Source organism: Colossoma macropomum, unplaced genomic scaffold (genome assembly GCF_904425465.1).
Source record: "Colossoma macropomum unplaced genomic scaffold, Colossoma_macropomum, whole genome shotgun sequence".
In the NCBI taxonomy this organism is placed as follows: Eukaryota; Metazoa; Chordata; class Actinopteri; order Characiformes; family Serrasalmidae; genus Colossoma; species Colossoma macropomum.
In genome coordinates this window covers 44,336,511-44,359,782 of record NW_023494792.1, presented here as the reverse complement: position 1 = coordinate 44,359,782, position 23,272 = coordinate 44,336,511, and the positions used below count along the sequence as shown (strand labels likewise).

At 38.5% G+C, this 23,272-nt stretch overlaps 1 protein-coding gene across 2 annotated transcripts; it reads left to right on the top strand.

The window, feature by feature from the left end:
* Positions 1-355: 355 nt before the first annotated feature.
* rbm17 (RNA binding motif protein 17) lies at positions 356-19,116 on the top strand. 2 transcript variants are annotated; one of them, XM_036577272.1, is made up of 13 exons: positions 356-468; positions 1,470-1,600; positions 2,130-2,246; positions 2,621-2,787; positions 4,008-4,117; positions 5,246-5,296; positions 7,152-7,278; positions 8,160-8,311; positions 10,449-10,505; positions 11,968-12,041; positions 12,150-12,248; positions 14,109-14,181; positions 18,683-19,116. In XM_036577272.1, exons 2-13 carry the CDS (start codon positions 1,478-1,480, stop codon positions 18,784-18,786), a joined length of 1,254 nt encoding a protein of 417 aa, XP_036433165.1. In that variant the 5' UTR covers positions 356-468; positions 1,470-1,477; the 3' UTR covers positions 18,787-19,116. The 2 variants fall into 2 exon arrangements, with proteins under 2 accessions (XP_036433165.1, XP_036433164.1); XM_036577271.1 differs by having other exon boundaries at positions 11,965-12,041.
* The last annotated feature ends 4,156 nt before the right edge of the window (positions 19,117-23,272 follow it).

The following is a 23,272-nucleotide window of genomic DNA, read 5'->3' as shown; positions in this document are numbered from 1 at the left end:
GACATGTATGTAAAATAATATATGTAAACAAGTCTCTTTGATGTTAGTTTGAAACACTTGATGTGAACTGAAACAGTGCAGCTACTGCATATTTTGAAAAAAGTAGAAATAAAAATAGAAATAGATATAAACTCCACTCTAAAACAAACACACGTAGGCCTTGCTAATTATTACAATTATTCAAACGTTTAGATCTCTTTACTGTTTTAATTGCTTTTAGCAGTTTTTAGCAGCATCCCACTTCCCACGTCCCTGCGAACAAACAAAAACAACCAGCCGACCACCCGACTCCTCCGGCAGCAGTATTTCTAGGTGATAACCGCTAGGGGGCAGCACATACGCTTTTCCTCTTGTGGCCATTTCTGATGATGTCATTGAATGCGACGACCAGGCGCCGCTGTGTTAGCATGTTGTGCTAAGTTTGCGAAATAAAGAAGATCCTCACTCTCGGTTGATATTTAATTACAGGTATTTATCAAAAGAGAGTCTGGCTCGCTTTTCGGACACGCCGCGGTGTCTCTGTGTTGTGCTGGGTGGTTGTTTGGCTGAGGCTCTCTAGTGTGGAGCGTCACGAAGCTCAGCTCGGAGTCTGGCGCTCCGTGAAGCTCCGCACCAACCGGGCTTTTCTTCTCTCGCTGCTGCTCACTGGATGTTTTCAGCTGCTTACCGCTCAGGATGCACGTCTACAGGCACATGATGTTTTGTGTTAGGTAGAACAGAGGTGGCCAGCTGAGGTGCTTCAGGGCTCTATCACACCTCAAAGTCGGGCATTAACTGGTTAATTGAATCAGTCTTGTTTGTGTTTGTGCAGGAAATCACCCAACTGTGGTATATTCCTGTACATAACACATATAGTCTGTACAGGTGTTGGTGTCAGACAGTAACGTCTGACTCTGGCTTAGGTCTTTGATAGTAGATCTTATAATCTGCTCATTTAAAAGTGAAACCAGTGACAGTCCTGGTTTTTGAGACTTTATGCCAGTATTTAGCACAACAGGTCTCCTTTTGAACTCGTACCTTACTGCTGAGATTAGCTCAAATCCCGGATCTCTCATCTAACTGGGAGTCCTTTGGAGAGAAGTCCAATGAAAACCACTGCTAAGCTGTATAGTATATCCCCACAGAGTATGATTTACATATATAAAAAAGGTTTTCTCAATAATAACATAAGCCAAACGACTGGTCAACAGGAATGCTCTTGACCTGAAGTTTTCTTGCTAACTTGGAATTCTTTTTTTGTGAAACTCTCCAGGAGACAAGTTGATGAACACTGATTTCCTGCAGTATGACAATCCACTTAGATCAGGTCTACTCATCCCTAGTACAGATTATTCAAGGCACTGCTTTTTTAACGTGGTATACGTGCTTGTGAGTTGCTTAGGGAATCAAGAGTGTTTCAGCATACTTTTTTGTTTAGCATTTTTCACGAAACCATAAACTTATGTATTTTTGCATTTTGTATTGTGTAGGAGAACCAATGTCTCTTTACGATGATTTGGGGGTCGCTACCAGCGATGCAAAGACTGAAGGATGGTCAAAGAACTTCAAACTGCTTCAGTCTCAGCTAAAAGTGAAAAAAGCTGCTCTTACACAAGCAAAGGTATGTGTTCTGTGTTGTCTGTGATTTCTGAAGTCAAGTTCATGCTTGAGATTATTGTGTAAATAGAAACCATTTCAACTAGTAGTGATGATCACTTATTATTCATTGTTGAGAGATCTTTGTTTTGCAATTCTTATATCACGTAAGGCTATGATACGCAAATGGGCCCTCTAACTAATTCTGCAGCTTGACCAGTCCTAGTAGTGCTTTTCTAGGTGTTCTGATGAATCAAGGTAACTGTCTAATCTAACAATAGAAAATTCTGTTGGTCAAAATAACGCAGGCCAACATTTTAACTATATTACAGAATTATACTGAAAGCATGTGACAATTGCAGTATGTAACAATATAATCCCAATACAGTATTTTGTCAGTATCGGGCCTCGTATTCACAAAGCTCCTCAGAGTAGGAGTGCAGATCTAGGATCAGATTCCGCTCTTATTTTCTGTGACTTTACTGACTGGAGCAGATCATTGATCAACTTCATGAATACAGGCCCATTTTGTTGAATGGTTTTTTTCTTTGCAGACTCAGAGGATGAGGCAGTCCACTGTTCTGGCCCCAGTCATTGATCTGAAGAGAGGAAGTGCTGGAGACGACAGACAAATTTCAGACACACCTCCACATGTAGCAGCAGGGTTGAAGGTGAGGGTTATGTGTGAGAGAGCAAGAAAGAGGGGAGTACATGCACTTTTAGCAGAAGGAATGTTCAACCAGCGCAGCTCAACAGTTGGGTTCTTAGAACAATGATAGTCTATGATAGGTTCATTAAATGTGGTATTAATGTTCATTATTGTATTGCACAACATGTTGAAGAGCTCTGTTATGTTTATGTGTGGGAATGCTAGTGTCTTGCTATGATTAGCTTTAAATAAATGATTAAATAAATGAATGTTTTTTTTTAAAGCTGTGGTAAATAGGTTTTGCTGTCCCTGGGATCTGTTACATTTTATCATCACTGGACACAGGTCTATGGCTAGCTGAATAAGCATGTGTGTGTGTGTGTCTGTGTGAGACAGGACTCCGCGCCAGCTGGCTTTTCCGCAGGTGATGTTCTAATCCCGTTGGCAGATGAATATGATCCTATGTTCCCCAATGACTATGAGAAAGTGGTGAAAAGACACAGAGAGGAACAGCAAAGGCAGAGGGAGCAGGAGCGCCAAAAGGAGATCGAGGAGAGGGAGAAGTAAGCACATGTTCCACACGTACACATAGGAGTGGGTGATATGATAATGAACGCAATGATATAAGCACAATAAATTCTCAGTAAGCTGAGAATATTGAGGGTATCTTCACAAACTTAAAGAACATTGATCAAATGCAAGAATCATTGAAAAACATGTATAGGCCCTTTTCACATTTCTGCATTTGTTTCCACTGGAAGTACTCGTTGCAGGTTAACGCTGCTACCGGTAATGCAACAACAGTAACAGCGATGATGAGTAGAATGTGTACAGCTTACTCAGGTGAAGCAAAAGCAGCCTTGTTTCAGTTTTAATGGAGTGTCGGCTCACAATGAGCAGAGGAAAAGGGTTTGAGTAATTAACAAAAGAATAAACTCGCTGCTGACTAACGTTATGCTGAATGCAGTTCATGCTTTAAAGTTGCTGCAACAGCCGCTTTCAAAGGAACAATTTTCATTTTCTCCCTCAAAAACTGTCTGAGAGAGCAAGTGCTCGGCAAGGAATAAATGTTTGTTCACTGGAGCCAATAGTTGTGGGAAACGTCTAGAGTGGCGCTACGGACCATGACAGTGCGGCACGCCCCCCTGCCAGAATGTGCACGTGTTTAGCTTTTTGCCAGCTAGTTTATTGTTAGCAAGCTTATTCAACATCTCCAACTAACATGGCTTATCTAGTGTTTTGGTAGCTGTCTGTATGGCAATAGTGGAACTGGTTTTATTTTTTATGCACTTCCACTTCTTTTGAAAAGGGCCTATTGCAAATGTCTAGAGTTTCACTTTATTATTGAGAGATTAGGAGTTTGAAGGGGAATTCCACCAAGAGTTCAGACTTGCAATAATTCAATCATTGAGATGTAAGCAAGGTCGTGTGGTTTGATGTGAAATGGTTCTATAGAAATATCTAAAAAATTAAGTCAAAAAGAAGATCCGACTCAATGTTTAGGTCTCAGAATCAACATTATACTGATCAAGCTATGGTAATGGATAATTCACTTACATCGAGTTCTCTTTTGCTACTCTCTCAACTCACTCCCTGTCATCACAAGCATCTGCTTGTTGGGGTCCGGGGCGCAACCAACGTTACAGAATATGCAGCTTTAAGCATTGATATTAAATTTTTGCCATGTTGCCCACACCTGTGTCCTCATAGTAAATGTTATTGTCTTTTCACAGAGACTGGTTTGTGTGTCATTTCTTATCTCTCATCTGTTTACGATCCATAGGAAGCGTAAGGAGCGTCATGAGGGAGGAGCCCCCAGTGGATTTTCGCGGTTCCCCACAGAGGCAGACTCTGACGAGGAAGAAGAGTATGAGAAAGAGAAGAGGAAGAGGAGTGGGTGTCTTCTGAAACTCCATTATGATTACTTGCTCTTTCTACAACTTGCCTCTTTCCTTCTGTTCTATTTTTCACACGTTCATTTTATATTCTTGCTGTCAGAACAAACCTCATCATTTAGATAAGAAGGAAAATCATCATTAACTGTAATGTTTGTGAATGTAGCAATATTTAATTCTGTATCAATGTGGACCATTTCTGTTGGTCCATAGAGCTCTGAAGTTGTGTCATCATTCATTAGTCGTTTCCTTGGAATGTTGCCAGATCTTCTGAATAACAAGCTTGTTAAGGAGCCGAAATATGACTATTGCTATGTGCAACATAAGGCTGGCTTTACACAGTGATCTGCAACTAGCTGCAACATAATCTCAGTGTAACAATAAAAACAAAGTTGCATGCAACTTTGCATGTTTGACAATTTGACATATCATTGACATATTTGGCTACTCAACTAGTTAACCAAATTAGCAGCTCAGACTTTTTGGGATCGTTCTCACTACATAAACTTCCGTGAAGTGCAGCAAAGTGATTTATTTTCATGTTGGTTTCAAGCCAGCCTAACATTGCTGTGCGCTGAATTGACATCACAAGACTGGCAACCTCACCAAAATACCACTCGCAAACCAGCAAGCTTTGTCGAACTTAGTTAAGTTGCTTTAGCAGTAGTAGTCTGAGCTCCAGGAGTTGATACTGGTATGTAAGTGTTGAAGTTTAATAAAAGACAGTCATGCAACGTCTGGTGTGCAGGAGTATTGGCTTGCTATAGCTTTGTATTTTGACTGCTGAATGAGCTCGTTATTTAGAGGATCCATTGATGCTCTGTGGAAAATATGTGCCCCGGAAAAAGTGTATTTGCCTTGGAGCATTTTGTTCACCGCAGGACACAAGAGTGGTGATTTCTGAAAATCCCATGTCCTAGAAAAAAAACAGCTTAGACCTGGAGTTCTAAACATTGGTATGAGGCTGACTACAAAATGACACAACTTCGGAGGTCTATTTCTGTAATGTTCACAATGGAAAGAACACTATTTTTTAAAAATAGTGTTAAAAAAATTGACAGTGATGATAATCAAGCTGTGGGATATCTTGTACATTTTTCTGACTTAAGGTTTGTTTGGCACACAGGTATGGGTGGAGCTGCTATTGCTCCTCCAACATCTCTGGTGGAGAGGGACTGTAAGTAAAAACATACTTTTTTTTTTTGGTAATTTGATTTATATTAGGCATGCATAATGTTTGATTATGGTGGTATTGGCAAACATTGTTAAAAGCGTCCATGTCCTGGAAAACTGGGTCTTTTTCACATTTTTAAAACATGAAGAATCATATTTTAATACACTGATCAGCCATAACATTAAAACTACCTCCTTGTTTCTACGCTCATTGTCCATTTTATCAGCTCCACTTACCATAAAGGTACACTTTGTAGTTCTACAGTTACAGACTGTAGTCCATCTGTTTTCTCTGCATACTTTGTTAGCCCCCCTTTACCCTGCTCTTCAATGGTCATGGCCACCACAGAGCAGGTATTATTTGAGGGGTGGATCATTTTTAGCACTGCAGTGACACTGACATGGTGGTGGTGTGTTAGTGTGTGTTGTGCTGGTATGAGTGGATCAGACACAGCAGTGCTGCTTGGGTTTTTTTTTTAAACGCTCTCTGTCTGCTCTATTAGTCACACCTACCTTGTCAGTCCACCTTGTAGATGTAAAGTCAGAGACGATAGCTCATCTGTTTCTGCACAGTTTATGCTGGTCATCCTCCAGTCCTTTCATCAGTGGTCACAGCACGCTGCCCACAGGACGCTGCCCACAGGACGCTGCCCACAGGACGCTGCCCACAGGACGCTGTTGGCTGGATATTTTTGGTTGGTGGACTATTCTCAGTCCAGCAGTGACACTGAGGTGTTTAAAAATTCCAGCAGCTGCTGTGTCTGATCCACTCGCACCAGCACAACACACATTAACACACCATCACTACATTGTTGTCACTGCAGTGCTTAGAATGACCCACCACCAAAATAACACCTGCTCTGTGGTGGTCCTGAGAGGTTCGTGACCATTAAAGAACAGGATGGAAGGGGGCTAACAAAGTATAAAGAGAAACAGAAGGACTACAGTCTGTAATCGTAGACCAATAGGTGCACCTATAAGGTAAGTGGAGCTAATAAAATGGACAGAGTGCCGAAACAGGGAGGTGGGTTTAATGTTATGGCTCATCTGTGTATATTTGCCTTTTCTGCCTACAACAGTTTAGCTTTTCCCATTCATGCTAAAGTTATAAAGCGTTTTTCAACCTGGAGTGCTTTTTAAGTGGGATGCCATACAGAGCAGCCAGTCAGGACAGAGCTCATTAACATATCCGTTTTAAAGGCACAGTAACAAAGAACAGCCTGTTTATTTTTAAGGGATAAAGAGAGGCTGAAAATGGTCATGTAAAAAAGTATTATGACTGTTTTTGGTACATAGAACCACATAAACAAAACAAAAATGTGAAATATTGTACAATGTGGAAATAATGTGGGGTATGGACTCTTAAAAAAATGCATCAGGCAGATGTTTAGATTTGATAGATATTTTAAATCAGTATTTGATGATAAAGAGCGGAATATTTAGGTAGCCACTGTGCCAAAAGATCTGCATTTTATTAATTTTACTGCATTTGTAACCCTCTACAAATAAATATAATGCAATGCGGGTAGATATAGCCTCAATTTCTACATTACATACACTTTTATTTATTGACATTCACAGATTGTTCATGCAATGTATTGGATATTAGTATCCACAAGAATTCCCATATCAGTGCAACCCTAGTACAGTTGCAGTCCTGGCTGAATTGTAAGACAGTGTTGAGCTGTCAGTGAATAATGTAGTTTAAGCTTGACTCCACAAGGCTGAGCTGTTGTCCCGTGATGGGATTTTGACTGTATCACTGAGCACCCTTAAAACCACAAGAGTCGCTCACTTTAACTGTGTTTGATTAATGTCAGTAACATTATGGTTATGTCTGTCACCGGTTGTCATGGCAGCATCATACTCATATGATGATGAGGGTCGTCAGAGGTCCAAAGCAGCAATTCCACCCCCTATTTATGAAGACTCAGAGAGACCCCGCTCTCCTCCAGGACCCACGAGCTCCTTTCTGGCCAACATGGGGTGAGTGAGATTTCCCGATCTCAATCAGTGTTTATTCGATGTCACAGACATTTTTAGCTAGAGCTGCATTAAAAGCAGTTTTGCGATACCTCTGTTAACGTTTGTGTGTTAGATTTATTTCATTTGTTATTTTATTTTGGAAATGATGATTTACTGTATTCAAAAAGGCATAACTTCAGCTTAATTCTGACTTATCAATCTGTACTTTGCATCAGGCTGATCACTAGCAAACTACTTACATCTAACCCCACGACACCACATTTTACTTACAAAATATATGTTGGGACATGAATCTCAGTGCACACACATGAGATTTCTAGTGCTACTCCTGCGAAGCAGCCACCTTACGCTCCTGCTTAAAAATTTCATTAAAGAGCCAATATCATGAAAAAAAATCATAAAATGATGGTCCTTGACCTGCCCCTAATGAGGTAATCAAGTTTTGAGACTTTGCAACTTGAAGTGTGCCAAAACATTTGCACACGCCAAATTACTATTTTACTTTCTTCTATTTTTAGTTATTTAAATATAAACTGTACATTAATGCTTGCAGAAATATGTTTTTTAACACTTTGCTGCAGAGGTTCTGTTTGCTTCTATATGATATGTAATTTGGCCAGGACTGCCCAAACTTTTGCGTGCAGCTGCATATTCAGTACACAAAGTCACAAGATTGAGCTATTTGTAAGTAAAGCATAAGATGGGCCTTGGATGAGTCATTGCATTGTGGGTTAGTGAGGGTCAGAGCAACATCGTACACCTGAGCTTTGGATTGACCCTGGGTGACCAACGCAGCACAAGGTGCAATTGTTACTGGTTACATTGTGTTATGATGTGCCAGGTAAAAACAAAGTGTAATGACTTGTGTGTGTGTCCGGCAGAGGGACAGTGGCTCATAAGATCATGCAGAAGTACGGCTTTCGTGAGGGCCAGGGCCTGGGGAAGCATGAACAAGGTTTGAGCACGGCTCTGTCAGTGGAGAAAACCAGCAAACGTGGCGGCAAAATCATCATCGGAGACTCAACGGAAAAGAGTGAGCTCACACTCACAGCATTACACAACACACACACACTTTCCAAAGCACGTCTTTCACGTACTGCAAGATCCCGGTAAACTAGGGGTGTAAATCTTAGACTTACGATACTTTAGGAAATGATTCATCATAAAGTCATGAAAATGTGGATTTTTACATTTGAAAACATGTTTGAAATTTTATGTAACAAATGAATGTTACAGTAAACTTGTTCATTTGTTACACTCGTTATATTGATATTCAGTTCTCTATTTAGTATTCAGAAGCTTTTTTTGACAGACTTGATATGCATTTCTAGTGCAGCCAGTGTGGACTGAAACACTGATTGAAATAGAACTGTAACTCTTCTGTCAGATGGATGCCTAAAAAGGCTTTAAATGTAGTTGTTAATGAGTATTCAAGTACTTCTTTGGAAATATCGACGAGTATTAACAGCATAGAGATGAAACGGTTACCGGTTTCACGGTAAACCGCGGTAAAATTAATGACGGTCGATTACCGTGGTGTAAAAAACTCGGAGATTCGGAGATATTTCAGCCTTCTAAGAAGACCAAGTCTGACGTTTGGTCATGTTTTGGGTTTTATAAGAATGCAGAAGGAAAGTTAGTTGAAGATGACCACCCTGTCTGCAGAACAGGCCGAAAGAAAATAGCGGAGAAAGGGGGCAACACATCAAACCTTACGAGTCATTTCGCGACCACCACCCGCTACTTGCAAGAATGCAAGGTTAACTTTAACGGAGAAGTCTGTGGGGACTTCGAAATAGAAGAAATGTCATGGTTTGTGTGGTTTAACTTTTGCTTATGGTTTGTTAATATTATAAAATGAAGCTTTTAGTGTCAAAAAAGAAAAACAATCGGTGAATCAATCGTGAATCGAAACTAAAGCTTTTAACATGTATTTCTGTGGAGCAGAGTCTCCAAAATGAGCTCTGGAACGAGACGCTGCAAAAGTTCAATCTGCACAGCTCCGCTTTCTCGTCTCGCTTTCAGTGTTTACTTTCTGAGAAGAGAATAACACCGTCTCAAATCACTCAGTGTCCCCTACATAGGGCGCTACTGTTCAAACACGATCATCGTTAACAAGCAGCTGAGTTTTAAATAGGGGATTTGTAACCTGTTGTTAATGTTGATTATAGATGACTTAGTCGAACGTTTCCTGCACTCTTTGGGTGAAGGATTTGCTATTTCATGATCCACGAAGTGCACTACATAGGGAAGATAGTGTGCTTTGAGACGGGACCTCACGCGAGTAAACGCTGTGTTTCACAGATTAAACTTTAGGAGTGTTTCTGTCGCAGCACAGATGCATGTTAATTTTAAGTTATGTTTTAGTTTTAAAATGCTTTTAGAGAAGCAGCTCCACAGGTGAACTCACACTGAGTGAGTTCTACACTGTCTGCAGCTCACAGCGCGGTCACACAGTTCCTCTGTGATTTTGTTTTTCCTGGTGCACTGTGTTGATCAGGGGTTCAGCGCCACAACGGCACAATAATGCTGCAATTGCAGTTAGGAAAGAAATCCCCCGAGTGCAGCACGTCTTAGAAGAACTAATTTTCCATTAAGACCCACCTCAGAGTTAGTCGCGATTTAATTCTCTATGCAGGGAAATCCCTAGTTATTGTAATTAATAATAATAATAATAATAATTATAATAATTATAACAGTAATAATAATAGCAGTAATAATAATACATTTGCTATTATTTTGTTTACAGAGTATTACAAGTATTGTAAGTAATACAAAAGTAATACTAAAAATGTACTGACCTTATTTTTTAATGTTTATGCAAACAAAAAGTGCATATTGCTGCCAGTTCTATTTGTGTTAATATAAAAGTTGGTGAAACGAGTTTCAGTTTGTGTATCAGTATTTATTTATTTATTTATTTTACTTTTCAACACATTTGAACAATATCGCGATAATACTGATAATCGTGATAATTTTGGTCATGATAATCATGATATGAAATTTTAATATCGTTTCATCTCTATAACAGCATTTAAATTCTATTTGGGTCAGCCCTCGTGATTTTATAGTACAGTTGTACTTTGGTAGTTTGTGCATCATTTTTTTTGGTATAGAGACTTTATCTAACTGTGTTTCTGTTTATGTTCTCGTGTGTATCTGTTTCTCAGCTTCAGGATCCAGTCAGAATGTGGCTGACACACCTGGCTCTATTTCAGGAGCATCAGGTTTGTCTTTACACCTGTTCATTTCACCTACTGTAGTCTGGTATCCTCAAAGCTTATTTGTTTTTTTCTTTGTAAATACACACGTTTGTGTTTAAAAACACATCCTACTACACCTTTTACCACTTCTCTGTAGGGTTGTGACTAATGCTTCAAATAGTAGTCCAGTAATTGGGGCTGTCAAGTGATTTAAATAATTGATTAATCAAATTATTTCATGTAGTTGATAAAAATTATGGTGTTATAAACTGTTAACAAGTTTGACAAGAAGGTAATCTACTGATTATATTAATGATTGAGCTTTTAAAAAGGCTTAACAGAGCAATAACAAACCATGCATAGCCATTCACAAGTTGCAGAGTATTTTACTGGAAAACACAGAAGCCATTTATAGAAATGCAAACTGTTGATTTCTTGAGAAAGTAGTAATAATAATTTAATTGATTAACTGGGACAGCCTTACTTCTCTGCTGTTCTTAGGTAGTTTGGAACCGGAAACTGCTTTAAGGTAGAGGGTGGAAGCGTCCACATGAGCAGTTTGTAAGTCTAAGGTCAAAGGCTGATAATGATAGTACTTTTTCAAATGAAGCTTACAAATGTCATCGCTTAGTCCTATGACCCAGACATGATTTAATGTCTGTGGCCTTGAGCAATGGCTTTGATAACTTTATCAGTGAGATCGTAAATGTGACACAAAGGTGATTCACGCTGTGTCAAGGCCCACTCCTGTGTCTGCTTCAGGACAAGTTTATATATTTACACAACAAAGCCGCTGTTAATAATCTTTCAATGTACGAAGATTGTTTACACAAACGCTTTATTTACTCAAAAGTTGGCTGAGAATTAAAAGTGTATTATAATGCAGCTGTAGACAAAAGACAAAAAGGTCTACCCTTATATTTTATTGTCTAGACATCTTAGTGTACAACTGTTTGTTTGCTCACATATTGGAAAAAATATTGGGGAAAAATAAAGCATAACATGTACAGTGTGTCAGATGCAGAACTTTGTTCTCTGTGGACGACGCATATATTTTTTTTTTTCACTTATTTTCAGTCAGAAAATCAACAAAATATGTCATTTGTTTCCAAACTTCCACATATATTTTGTCCATTGCCATGTTACAAAAAAGGCTTCCTGATTGTAAGAAGGCCACAGTTTACTTTTTGTGACTCAGAGCCCCATTCCATATTGTGCTTTCATTGTAATAAATGTTTATACCCACATTGGTAGCACTTGTGGAAAATACTGTTCTACTGTATGAATTTGACTTGAACCCATATTTGGCTCAAAAACATAGAAACATCCTAAGAGGTTACAGATATGGTCTACCTCCATGAAGTTACTTCACAGAAAAAGAAGTGAATTAATGAGTGCTGAGATTTGAGTGTTATAACCAAAGGAACAAAGGGTGTATTGATTTGTTCTTATGTGAAAAATCTCTCTCTAATTCTGTCTTTAGCAGATACGTCAAAGAAAAATGAGGTCAACCCTCTGACGGAAATCCTCAAATGTCCTACGAAAGTGGTTCTATTGCGGGTAAGTGGGGTAGAACAGTGTGTATGCGTGTGTGCGTGTGAAGACAAGATGTAATTGAGGACTGTCTGGTTAGTCTCCAAAGGTAAAAGTCTCTGTGTGTTTCTGTAGAATATGGTGGGACGAGGAGAGGTGGATGAAGACCTGGAGGCGGAGACGAAAGAGGAGTGTGAGAAATATGGCAAAGTCGTCAAATGTGTTATCTTTGAGGTGAGAGATGCTTCTTCCAGGATGTTGCTTGTTTGGGATTTGTATAGTTTCCCATAGTAATTGCTGATTGCGGTCTGGACACAGAATGAATTAAAGCAACAAGCCATGTGTTAGGGCCCAGACACACCAAGCTGACGAAGAAGAACTACTGTAAACCAAGGCTGACTGATGATCACGTTGTCATCTCGCAATTGGCGCTCGTCTATGTAAAAATTTACACTCAAGCACACTGCGAAGACTACAGCTTAGGGCTGAAACACACACTCTTAATGTACCTGTGTGAAAGGGAACAGCTCTCCATATCAGGAGCTGCAGTACAAAACAAAGAATATCTTAGAGAACATGCTGAATTGGCCAAAACAGTGCTAACAAGAGCTGACTACAGCCAGTGGTGCAAGACACAATAATCAGACTGTGAACAACAGTCAGCCACCGACACTGTTTGGAGGCTGACAGTTGGCTTGGTGCTTTAGGGCCCAGTGATGTTAAGGCTATTAGGCGCCCAGGACAGGGAGTACCCCCTGCCCTAACCCTAACCCTGCCCTGCACATTTTAGTGCTTTCTAAGCACACCCACTTCATTTTAATAAGGGCTTTTTCATTAGCTGATTAGATGGAATTGGGAAACTGAGAAATCAACAAATGATTTGAGTATGAATAATCATTACAACAAACATTTGACTTTTTGCAGAATAAGGATTGAAACACCTCTCAGGCAATCAGAACCTTCTCTAACTGTTACCTAGTTTCTTTCCAGTGAAAGAAAAACTTTGACAAAACTCTCCAGAGCAAACCTGCAGTGAGAACGATAGTCATAATTGTTACACAAAAAAATGGTAAAAAGCTGTTACTTAGTAACATTTTTAATTCGGACATATGCTGTCCTAAGCTTCTGCTGTTTTTATTTCTGAAACTGAAAAAGTTTTGTATTAAACTTTAAAAGTTCACACTTGCAGCTCAATATCAAAACTATTAACAAGCAGCTCTGAGATAAGATAAAGTTAATTTAGATCGCTGTATTTATAGCAAATACAGCGATCTAAATAAATAATGTTACAGACATGTTAAGATCAGCTAGCTAGCTAGCCAGGGTAACTTTGCTTAATTTAACTGTTGATTGTTACTTTAAATGAAATCAAGCAGATTAAACAAGACAATACAGCGATCACATTTGCGATTAAAAACATTCTGCGCAAAGATATATATGTATGTGCTCGTCTACATGCCTTCACTTGTATTGTTAAAAGACTGTGAGTCCTCCTAAACATGTCACTGACCACCGTTAGCTTTTGCATTAGCTCATCTGAAAGGGTAGCCCCAGTTGCTCAGACCTTCACCCTATTTGACATGAATTCCTGCCACATAAATGTTCCGTGGCAAAAATATTTTCGTGGTTTGTTCAATTTAAATATGGTCTCTAATATATTTTTTTTGTTCTGAATTGGTGTGGTAGAAAGTGAATTGGCAACAGTATCTATAGGAGGTGAAGCTTAACAGAATTTTGCGATTCATTTTTCTGTCAAGCGATGTAGTTCTTTAACAGTATGCTTTGTTTCTTAACATAATGAAAAAAAAAGACTCCATGAACAGCATAATAATAAATTTTTGAGCATTAATACGGAATTCAATTGATGTGTGCGGTCGTACGTCTTTATATAGAGTATTTTACAATGGCTTTGAACATGGCTCAGCCAATCAGATTTCAGAACTGGTCCTTATAATAGTCCATTAACTGTCCTTCAGCTGTGAAACAGTGCTTCATTTCAGATTTATAACAAAAACTGTAAAATGAACCCATTTCTAGTTGTGTACATAATAACAAAACCTGTTGAATTTAATTTACTTATGTTGTGATATTTAGATATCAGATGTGGCGGATGATGAAGCAGTGAGAATATTCCTGGAGTTTGAACGGGTCGAGTCAGCAATTAAAGGTGGGCTTGCTTTCTTTTTTCTTTCTGTTTTTCTTTATTTCTTTCTTTCTTTCTTTCTTTCTTTCTTTCCATCTTTTCTTCTTTTTTTTCTCTTTCTTTCCATCGTTCTTTTTGTCCCCTCCTTATGTATGTGTCTGTACTCGGCTGTGTCTAATTCAGGTGCCCCAGATATCTGTCTCTCTGTAAGTGAAGCAGGTGAGTGAGCGTGGTCCCTCAGGCGTTACATCACCTGCGGAGTTACATCACATCCTCCAGAGAACTCGCAAAGCAAACCAGTTCAATTCATTTACTCACTCGAACAAATTGGTTTGGACTCATTTAGCCTGTTACTCGAAACAATGATGTCTTTATTCAGGACTAGCTGTGCTCTAATATGTTCCTACTACTCAGTTTGTTGTTGCATTTCAGCAACTCCTCTTCTGATCCCTGATTAGCAGTTGTGTTCACATCGGGTCTTTCCAGCAATGAAAAGAAAAAAGTCTGAGATCATGACCTTCAGACCAAAACATTGTTTATATAACAACACCACCCTCCCACACAGGCCATCAGAACGCACTTCTAAGAATCAGAGAAGTTCAGGAAGGTATGGAGGGGCTCTGAGCAATAGTGTTGTATCACCTGCATCAGTTGTTCTCAGTGACTCACACATGCACCTGCACACAATATATATATATATATATATATATATATATATATATTTGTAGCAAATCTTTAAAAGGATAAACTAGAAAACACACATTTGTGTTTTGGGTCTTTATGTACTGGTCAAAATAGGGCCTGTGCAATTACTTCCTTATAATGAAAGGCTGCAATTAATGCATAGAGTTCAGTAGTACACCTTGTGGTTTCTGCTTAAGGACACACTTAAATTATAAATTAATGTATTAGAAATAATTTGGCAATATCATTTTTATCTAATCTTCCTCTTACCCCAGCTGTAGTCATTCAGCCAGGACATGTTTGGAGTCCAGATTTTGCTTCTTTTGTTTAGAACTGGAGCTACAAGGCTCAAGTTGCTAACAAACATTAGAACGCAATAATCACCCAAACAGCATAAAATCGGTCATAGCACACAAAAGCACAAAATTACATCGCCAAAACTTCTCTCAACCTGCTTAAACTGCATGGCTGATATCCACAAATCAGGATTCCTCTGTATTAATGACTGTCACCATCACAAATACTGATTCTAGATCAGCACTCCTACACCTGAGATGGTTTATGAATACAGACCCTGTTGTCTAAAGTGGCTGGCTGAAGTTTTGTAGTTCACATTAAGTCATACTGTATCCTAGTAGAAATTAGGGACGCAAATTTTGCCAAATTCTACTAGTCAGAGATTAATCATTAACTGGCCACATTAAAATGAAGAACACCTTCCATCAAAAATAATAATTATAAAATATTTGGGCTCTGAAATCATGCATGAATACTTGATACACACACAATTATGAGCAAACACATCAACTGAATTCTGCATGAATTCAGTTTCTTGTACGGCTTGTGGAATGCACTGCTGATTGGTAGGGCTAGGCATAGTGTGAATATGTTGTTAGATTATGTATTTCTGGGCTTATGCAGATGTTTTTCATGTATGTTATTTAGATATACGTTATTTAGAATTTACAGGAAGTAAGCTATATTGTTATTCTAACAGCTCCATTAACCAATATGGAAATCTGCCATTTGTCCTGACGTCACAACCCCTCAAATCCACATTCGCTGTCAGATCATCTAGACAGTCTGGGGACTGACTTCACACCTAGTCACAATGCCTTTGTTAGGTCTGTATCTGTATAAAGCCTGTATCTGTATTCCGCCACATTGGCAGAGGACTCCTTCTGCTCCCCAACTTGAGAACTGGAAAGTTTAGTCTTCAGTGGCCATCCTTATTTGCAAAAAAAAAAACATTTTCATCACTCCATGAGCGGTCTGTAAGGTCTCTGAGAAACAGCGATCTAACAAAGTAAATAGCCTTAAGTTGTTAAACATACTTTGCGTAAGAAGCCGGCTTTATTTAAACCCAGAGTCTGACGACTATATGTTAATGATTATATGAAAAAACTAAAAAGTTGATGAAATGACTGGAACATACTGTGATGATCTACTGAAAGATCTATATTCTAAACTTCTAAAGTAATATTTACCACTCATTATTATCCCAAGTTAAAACAAATATAGACATATTTAGCTTGGGCTAGATGTACCTCACTAGCTCTTAAGCTGTCACGTGATGAAATAGTTTTCTGTATTATAATTTTGCAGATGTTTGCTTTCGATGTGGTACATTGTTGCAGTGCTATCATCATCTCAAAGTGGTTGTGAACACCACTATTTTTGCCTGCACACTTAATTTTTAGTAGGCCTATCTAACAGAGGCAATTGCCTATTTACTGTTAATCAGTAAATCATTTACATCCCTAATTCAAAACTTTTTCTGGTGAACTATTCTGCTGATACACTTTATTGGGTCATGATTATAAAACAATAATGTATGCATAGTTAACTTACAGTAAGGGGAAACAAGAATTCAGACACTTTTGTTTGTGTTATGTTTCCATTAATGCCTTTTGGCTATGCACTAATAAACTGATAAAGGGGAAAAAATGTCTTCAGACAGTATATTTAAAAAATACATATATTGTCACTGTCCAGAGAAAATCATCTCCAAAATTATCTCCACAATGGTAACTTTACAGGAGAAGATAAAAATGTTCTTCACTTTCTTTAAAATTTAATGTACAGAGATTTCATTCAAGTAATTTTGGAGGATTTCTGTGGGTCTATTCATTATGAGATCTACACTGAGAAAAGGGCAACTGCTGTGCCCAAATGATGTAAAAAAATAAATAAATAAAAATCAACAAAAATGGAGATATTTCTTTTTTTTGGACAGTGATGAAATGTGAAGGTTAAAAATAAAAGTAAAGTTCTACATATTAATTTTGCAAAAAATTGAAATAAAAATGTTCTCACGTCAATTTCACCTGATGTTATGATAAAAGATGTTGCCATTGTTTGGGAGGATTTACTGCAATAAGAGGCAATCATGGTGAAGGAGAAAGAGCTTTCTAAGGCTATGTTCACATTACCAGGTTGAAGTGCCACAAATCCGATTTTTTGCCATAATGTGACTCAGTTCTGATGTTTTAGAGCTGTGTGGACACGCAAATCTAAACTTTTCAAATCCGACCTGATCCACTTTCATATGTGGTCCTAGATCAGATACGTATCCGATTCATGGCCATGCGACCTTAATGTGACGATCAGATCGGAATTCCTGTGCTTTTTTCCACTGCGCATGTGCCATCATTCAGCGTTACTATGGCAGCAGCGCCGAACAGAAGTTAAAGCCTGTAAACGGTGGAAAAGCAACACATCTTACCTTTTTCGCCTTTGTCTTGCTTTAATAATGAGCAGCTGAGAGCTGTTCAGAGTTAATTATCTTCACAGCGAAGCTCGTTCTACTTGTTAGTTTGTTTCTGATGATGCACGTGACGCACATGATTCACTCATGTGACGTTACTGAGTAGGATGTGCACATGTGGGTCATTTCAGGCTGTTGGTTCGTTCACATTAATGACAGATTTGAATCACTTACCTAAATGAGTGTGAAGAGAGATTCAATCAGAGAGACCGGATTTAAGCATAAAATCTGATTTGAGCAATGAGGCTTGTAATGTGAACTTAGCTTAAAGTTCTCAGGGACAACATTATTTAACAACACAGTGGAAGATGTCACAGAGACCTGAAACAACCCTGTCAGTATGGTTGTTATGATGATATACAATTGAAAAGTTCATAGAACCACAACTAATCATTCCTCAACAGGTGCACAATGCAAGTTTTCTCTCAGACTAGTGATTGAAGGAAGGTAAGAGAGAAGCCCACAGTCACTTGAGAAGAGTTGCAGGACGGCCTGAAAGCAGCAGGAACAGCAAACAATAAGAATAACAATTTGTTCCTACGCCCTGTAAAACTCTTTTTAAAAAGAAGCAGAGATGCGCTTCTAAAATTTGCACATGAGCATTTAGACAGATCTGCACTCTTTTGGAATAACATACTCTGGAGCATCATGACATGAGGCTGCTTCTCTGCAAATGGTACTGGGGGTTTATATGTCATCGAAGGAAACATAAGAAGCAATGTACTGGGAAATATTAGAGAAGAAATGTAATCTCATTGGCCAAAAAAGGTTAGAAGATAGATGTCATACCACGGCAAAAATCCCAAACATGCAGCCGTAATAACACTTCATGCTTAGGAATACATGCTTTTTTGTTCATATTGACAGACATTGTGTGGGCACATGTGAAGTAGTTGTATGTATTGGAAGTAAAATAACAAAAACAAAAGTGTCTGAATACTTGTTTCCACTCACTATATAAGGTTAAAGAAAAGTACTGAATGACTCACTGTCCCGTCATGTTTACAGGTAAATGTCTGAGAGTTTGTGTCACATGGATAACCTGTATCTGGGTTTGTGTGTGTTCTTTCTCAGCTGTGGTGGATCTGAACGGAAGGTATTTTGGAGGTCGAGTGGTGAAGGCCTGCTTCTATAACCTGGACAAATTCCGAGTGCTTGACCTGGGAGAGCAGGTGTGAGTCATTCAGTCCCTCACACCTCACAGTCACCTCCCTCACTTCAGCGATGTTAGTGAAAACACCAGGAAAAACCCCTGTGTGATCCTCTGTCTGTACATAACAAGAAGAGCTTTTATACGCCGTTTCCTGGTCTGTTTTTTTTTTCTCATGTCTCATTTGTTTTTGAGGATTATTTAATCTGCAGTTGGACATAATTTCTTGTTTTTGCTCATTTGTTGGTTGATTGTCTACATCAATTGAATGTGTACTGAACATCTCTAATCTTTTTTGGAAAAGAAGCAGTAGTGTGTTGTACAAACCAGTAAATAAACAGTGTATTTTAGAAACCCATCCTTGTTTCTTTTTCCACACACGCACACACACACATCTCTCACACACACATCTCACACACACACACAATAACATAGTATGAATCAGTTATGAATTTGTTTTTTTTATTTTGTTAGAGGGCAGTGCAGCAAGTGTCAAAAGTTCTGTTGGAGAACTTTTATTTATCTAAGCCAGACCAGTCTGTGGTATATAGTTAGAGCTCTGTATAATGTTTTTTGTATTTTTTTTTCTCAGAATGTTGACCTCAGAATGGAAAGTTGAACCTGAAAATGTGCATTGTTATGCTCTTCATGCATGTAAGCTGTGCACTTTAACACATTAACATTAAATATGAGACACTGCTTGGTCTTTGCTATATCTGCAAATTTATCTAAACAAATTTTGAACTTTGTATTTTATACCCCGTATACACACAGCTTTTCGTCATTTGGTTGAGTTCAGTAATGAAACCCTGATCAGTTTCAACCAGCTTAAGATTTGATCACTGCTTTTTAAATGCAAGGCAATTGTGATGTTAATTTTACCATTTTCTGATGCCATGTAGCTTTCTCATTTCTCAAGTGTTGTCTACAGCTAAAGTTTAATAGCTTCCTACTCACTATTTAAAATCTATGAAGATCTAGAGTTCTGCCATCATATTAGAATGATTTGAACATATGAACAGTAGTGCAGTACAGTAATGCTTTAACAATTAACACTAGCACAGCAGATTTGTAAACAGTGAATGATTCACACTTGCCTGTTGTGTCACTGGGATAGCGACAGGTTAATGACAGTGAATGAGTCCTGGTTCTGGCTTTACGCAATGACACACACCTGTCCCCCTGGGGCTTAATAAAGTAGGGAACCTACATTCAGCCAGTCTGACATAATCACAGCTCCTATGAGAGCTACACACTCTGATCTGCGGACTATTGATAGACCTGAGGCCTGGTTTATATGGGCCCCTCCCAGGCGGCCATTGCATGTCCGTACAGACTAATGATGAAAGTCTGCAAGATTGTCCTTTAAAGTGAAAGTTCGTCCAATAATTTACTTGATTCTCCTCTTTAAACCAAATGTAGTCAGTGAGCCAAGACATGTTTGATGCCTGACGTTTGTTCCTTTATTTTTCGAGCTGCCAGGCTAATGTAGCCGGTTAACAAGTAATGTAATTAGCATTGTGCATAACTGCATGCTAAAATCATCACACACTTGCTTCAAACCACATTAATTAATGTCTAATAGATGTACTTATGTAGTTTCTGACACTGTATAAATTGCTGTTATCTATATAAATGGATGAATGTATGCTGCATAGCTAAAAACAGTAAAAGACGTTATCTTGAAGCCTGAATTTTGTCTTTAGTTTTGTCATTTTTATCTATCACACTGTCAGAAACCACATAAGTGAAATGGGAAATGGGCCGTACATGAGCCTAAAGCTGCCAAGCATCATCTTAATGGTTATAAAGCCGCTGAGCACTGGCCTGTGTAGCAGTAGAACTTTGTTCTCGGGAGCTACATCCAATACCTTGGTGAGGTGTTGCAGTGGCGTATGTGATCCCGAACTAATCATCCAGCAGCTGTATCTGACCTCACTAATGCTCTTTTGGCTGAATGCTATAGACTATTAACTTAGCCTCATAGCTCCAATGCAGTGGAAACAGAGTGGGAAATTTATGTGCAAGTTTATTTTTTGGCCAAACTATTGATTCAAATCACCTACAGGCAAAGCATTAACTGAATGAAGTTGTACGTGCCTGTGTTTCTTTTGGACGTCATGGCCTGAGCATGAATGACCCTCTTCAAAAGGGTGTGTTCTTCTCTAGTGTATTCTCCAAGACTTCCAAGTAAGACAGGGTTTATCTGGGGGCTCACACAATGCTCATAGTCATCATTTGGACTGAGTGACCCTGTATTAAACTGTGAATATGCTGGGTTTGAGAATGTGGGAAAAAACAACAGAGCTGTTACAATAAGGCAAAACAATGAGAATGAGTGTGTGTTATTCTCAGTGTGTGTGACTGGGTCAGTTATGAAGCTGTGCCAGTTTATCGAAGAGGAGAGGGGACACTCTTATGTAAGCTGTTATGAGGGGTGTTGGGGGACCTGCAGCAGGAGATAATGAAATCTACACCTCAGGGATTTCATTCCGAACAGAACACATTGGCACCAGGCCAATGAGAGACAGACAGACAGAAGACTGCATATTAAACTCATGGTCCTAGAGACCCTAGACCATATTTAACAGCTCAGAAACATTATATTTTTTGCTTTAGACTTAATGGCTTTTCCTAATTCCATACAACTTAATAGCTTTTCCCAATTCTGTGGTAAAAACACCATATTGACTTGATGACGTTTCAGAAGTGCTTGAATGTTTTGTCTTGGAGGGTGCCAAAGTGCAGTATTTGTGGTGGGCCGAGGACCAAAAAACAAACAGTATACAGATCTATGCCAAAGTTTGAGCACCCCTGGTCAAATTCCACGTTTTGTTAATTTTCTAAGTGAAAATAACACACAGAGCATATCTGCACATTTTAATCCACAATTTCTTTCTGAATTTAATGCACAATTTGCTGAATTTAACATAAACAGAACAAACAAACAAGCAAGCAAAAAAAACTTGGGCCTGTGCAAAAGTTATGGCAGATTTCAGATTTTATGTTAAAAGCAAAAATAATTTAAAATAATTTTGTTAAACTCGCAAATAAATACAAATTGGGCACTAAAATGTTCAGAAAATGCCATACTTACTTTTGTTAAATCTGTGCATTTGTAGAAGAGTTGCAAACTCATTTTTACTTAGAAATAAAGAAGGTAGCAAATGAAAAAGGTAAGTAGGTTTCAACTTTTGTGTTCAAAATTGTATTTAACATTACTTCAGAATAAAAATTGGAAAGGAAAATAAGAATATAATGAGTTGTATATAGCATAAAAAGTGTTTATTCTCTCACTGGGTGAGGAAGTGGAGTTTGGGTAACTTTCTGGCTGGCCAAATCAAACTTCAACATTCACTTCCTGTCAGACGTTCTGCTTTTTTTTTCCCCGAGTGGTGTTTGCCACTGTTACTTTTCAATGAGGTAACAAGCAATATCAGCAAAGATTATATTAAAGTCAAAACTGGCCTTTTTCTACCTTGTCAGTTTTTCCCCCGGTTATGTTAAGCATATCATATCATTTAAACACAAAATTCCTGTTTTCCAGTAATATTCCCTCAAAATGTAATGACTTTTTCCTGCCTTTAAAACCTGTTCTGACTTTTGATTACCTCATCGGGCTGAAGTGGGCAGAGAATATAATATTAATAATATATTAGAAAATAATATTATAATTAATATTAATAATATTAATTAATATTATAATAGAAAATAATATTAACCAGTAATATCATATTTCACCCCCCACCTATTTCTGAACTAAAGTCAAGTTCAGACACCCTCTCTGATACTGTATTTCACTAGCAAATACGTCACGGTACGGCAGAAAAATGCACATATTTCCTATTGTCTAACATATAGCAACTATATGCTCATCCTTTGGGTATATTTATCTTCAGCACTCAGCTTCATGTTCAAACTGTCTTCCTTAATATGAAGAGCAGGTTTTGCTTAATCAATGATTTGACAGTTACTATTTATAAACTACCAATAAACATGCATATTGAAGCTCAAAAGTGGTTTAACCTGAAAGGTTTGGGTGCTGATGAGTGCTGACCCAAGGTAGGGCTGCTTACAGTTATTCTACCAGTTTAGCAGTTTTTGCAAAGCAATGTGGTAAAACCTAAACAGCTTTTTATTTAATACGACAATATGAAAGCCTTGTTGTTCCCAAACTTTTGATGCCCACTACTGCTTTAGTTTGCAGGTTTTGTAAGTATTGGACAGGGGGCTTTGGGTTTTAATGCTTGCTCCAGTTCTCAGGAAGTATTTTTGCCTCTGTGTCCAGTTACACGACCAGCACATACTAAGCTCATGTTGTGATTCTACCTGATTGGTTTGGCAAGTGCAAATTCCTTCAGTCTTCTATAATTAGCTGGCTGGGGTACAGGGAGCGTAAACACTTGCCTTGGCACAGGAACGGGCACATAGTCATCCGTTACAGGCTTTCCTGGGCCTTTGGGGTTGTGGCTGCATCGTCCAGCGGTGTGCTGCCCATGGACCTGACGTGCATA

Coding starts and splice junctions, on each gene's coding strand:
- rbm17 (XM_036577271.1), top strand. CDS start 1,478: ATGTCTCTTTACGATGATTTGGGGGTCGCTACCAGCGATGCAAAGACT. Junction 1,601..2,129: donor CTGCTCTTACACAAGCAAAG/GTATGTGTTCTG, acceptor TTTTCTTTGCAG/ACTCAGAGGATGAGGCAGTC. Junction 8,312..10,448: donor CGGAGACTCAACGGAAAAGA/GTGAGCTCACAC, acceptor TCTGTTTCTCAG/CTTCAGGATCCAGTCAGAAT.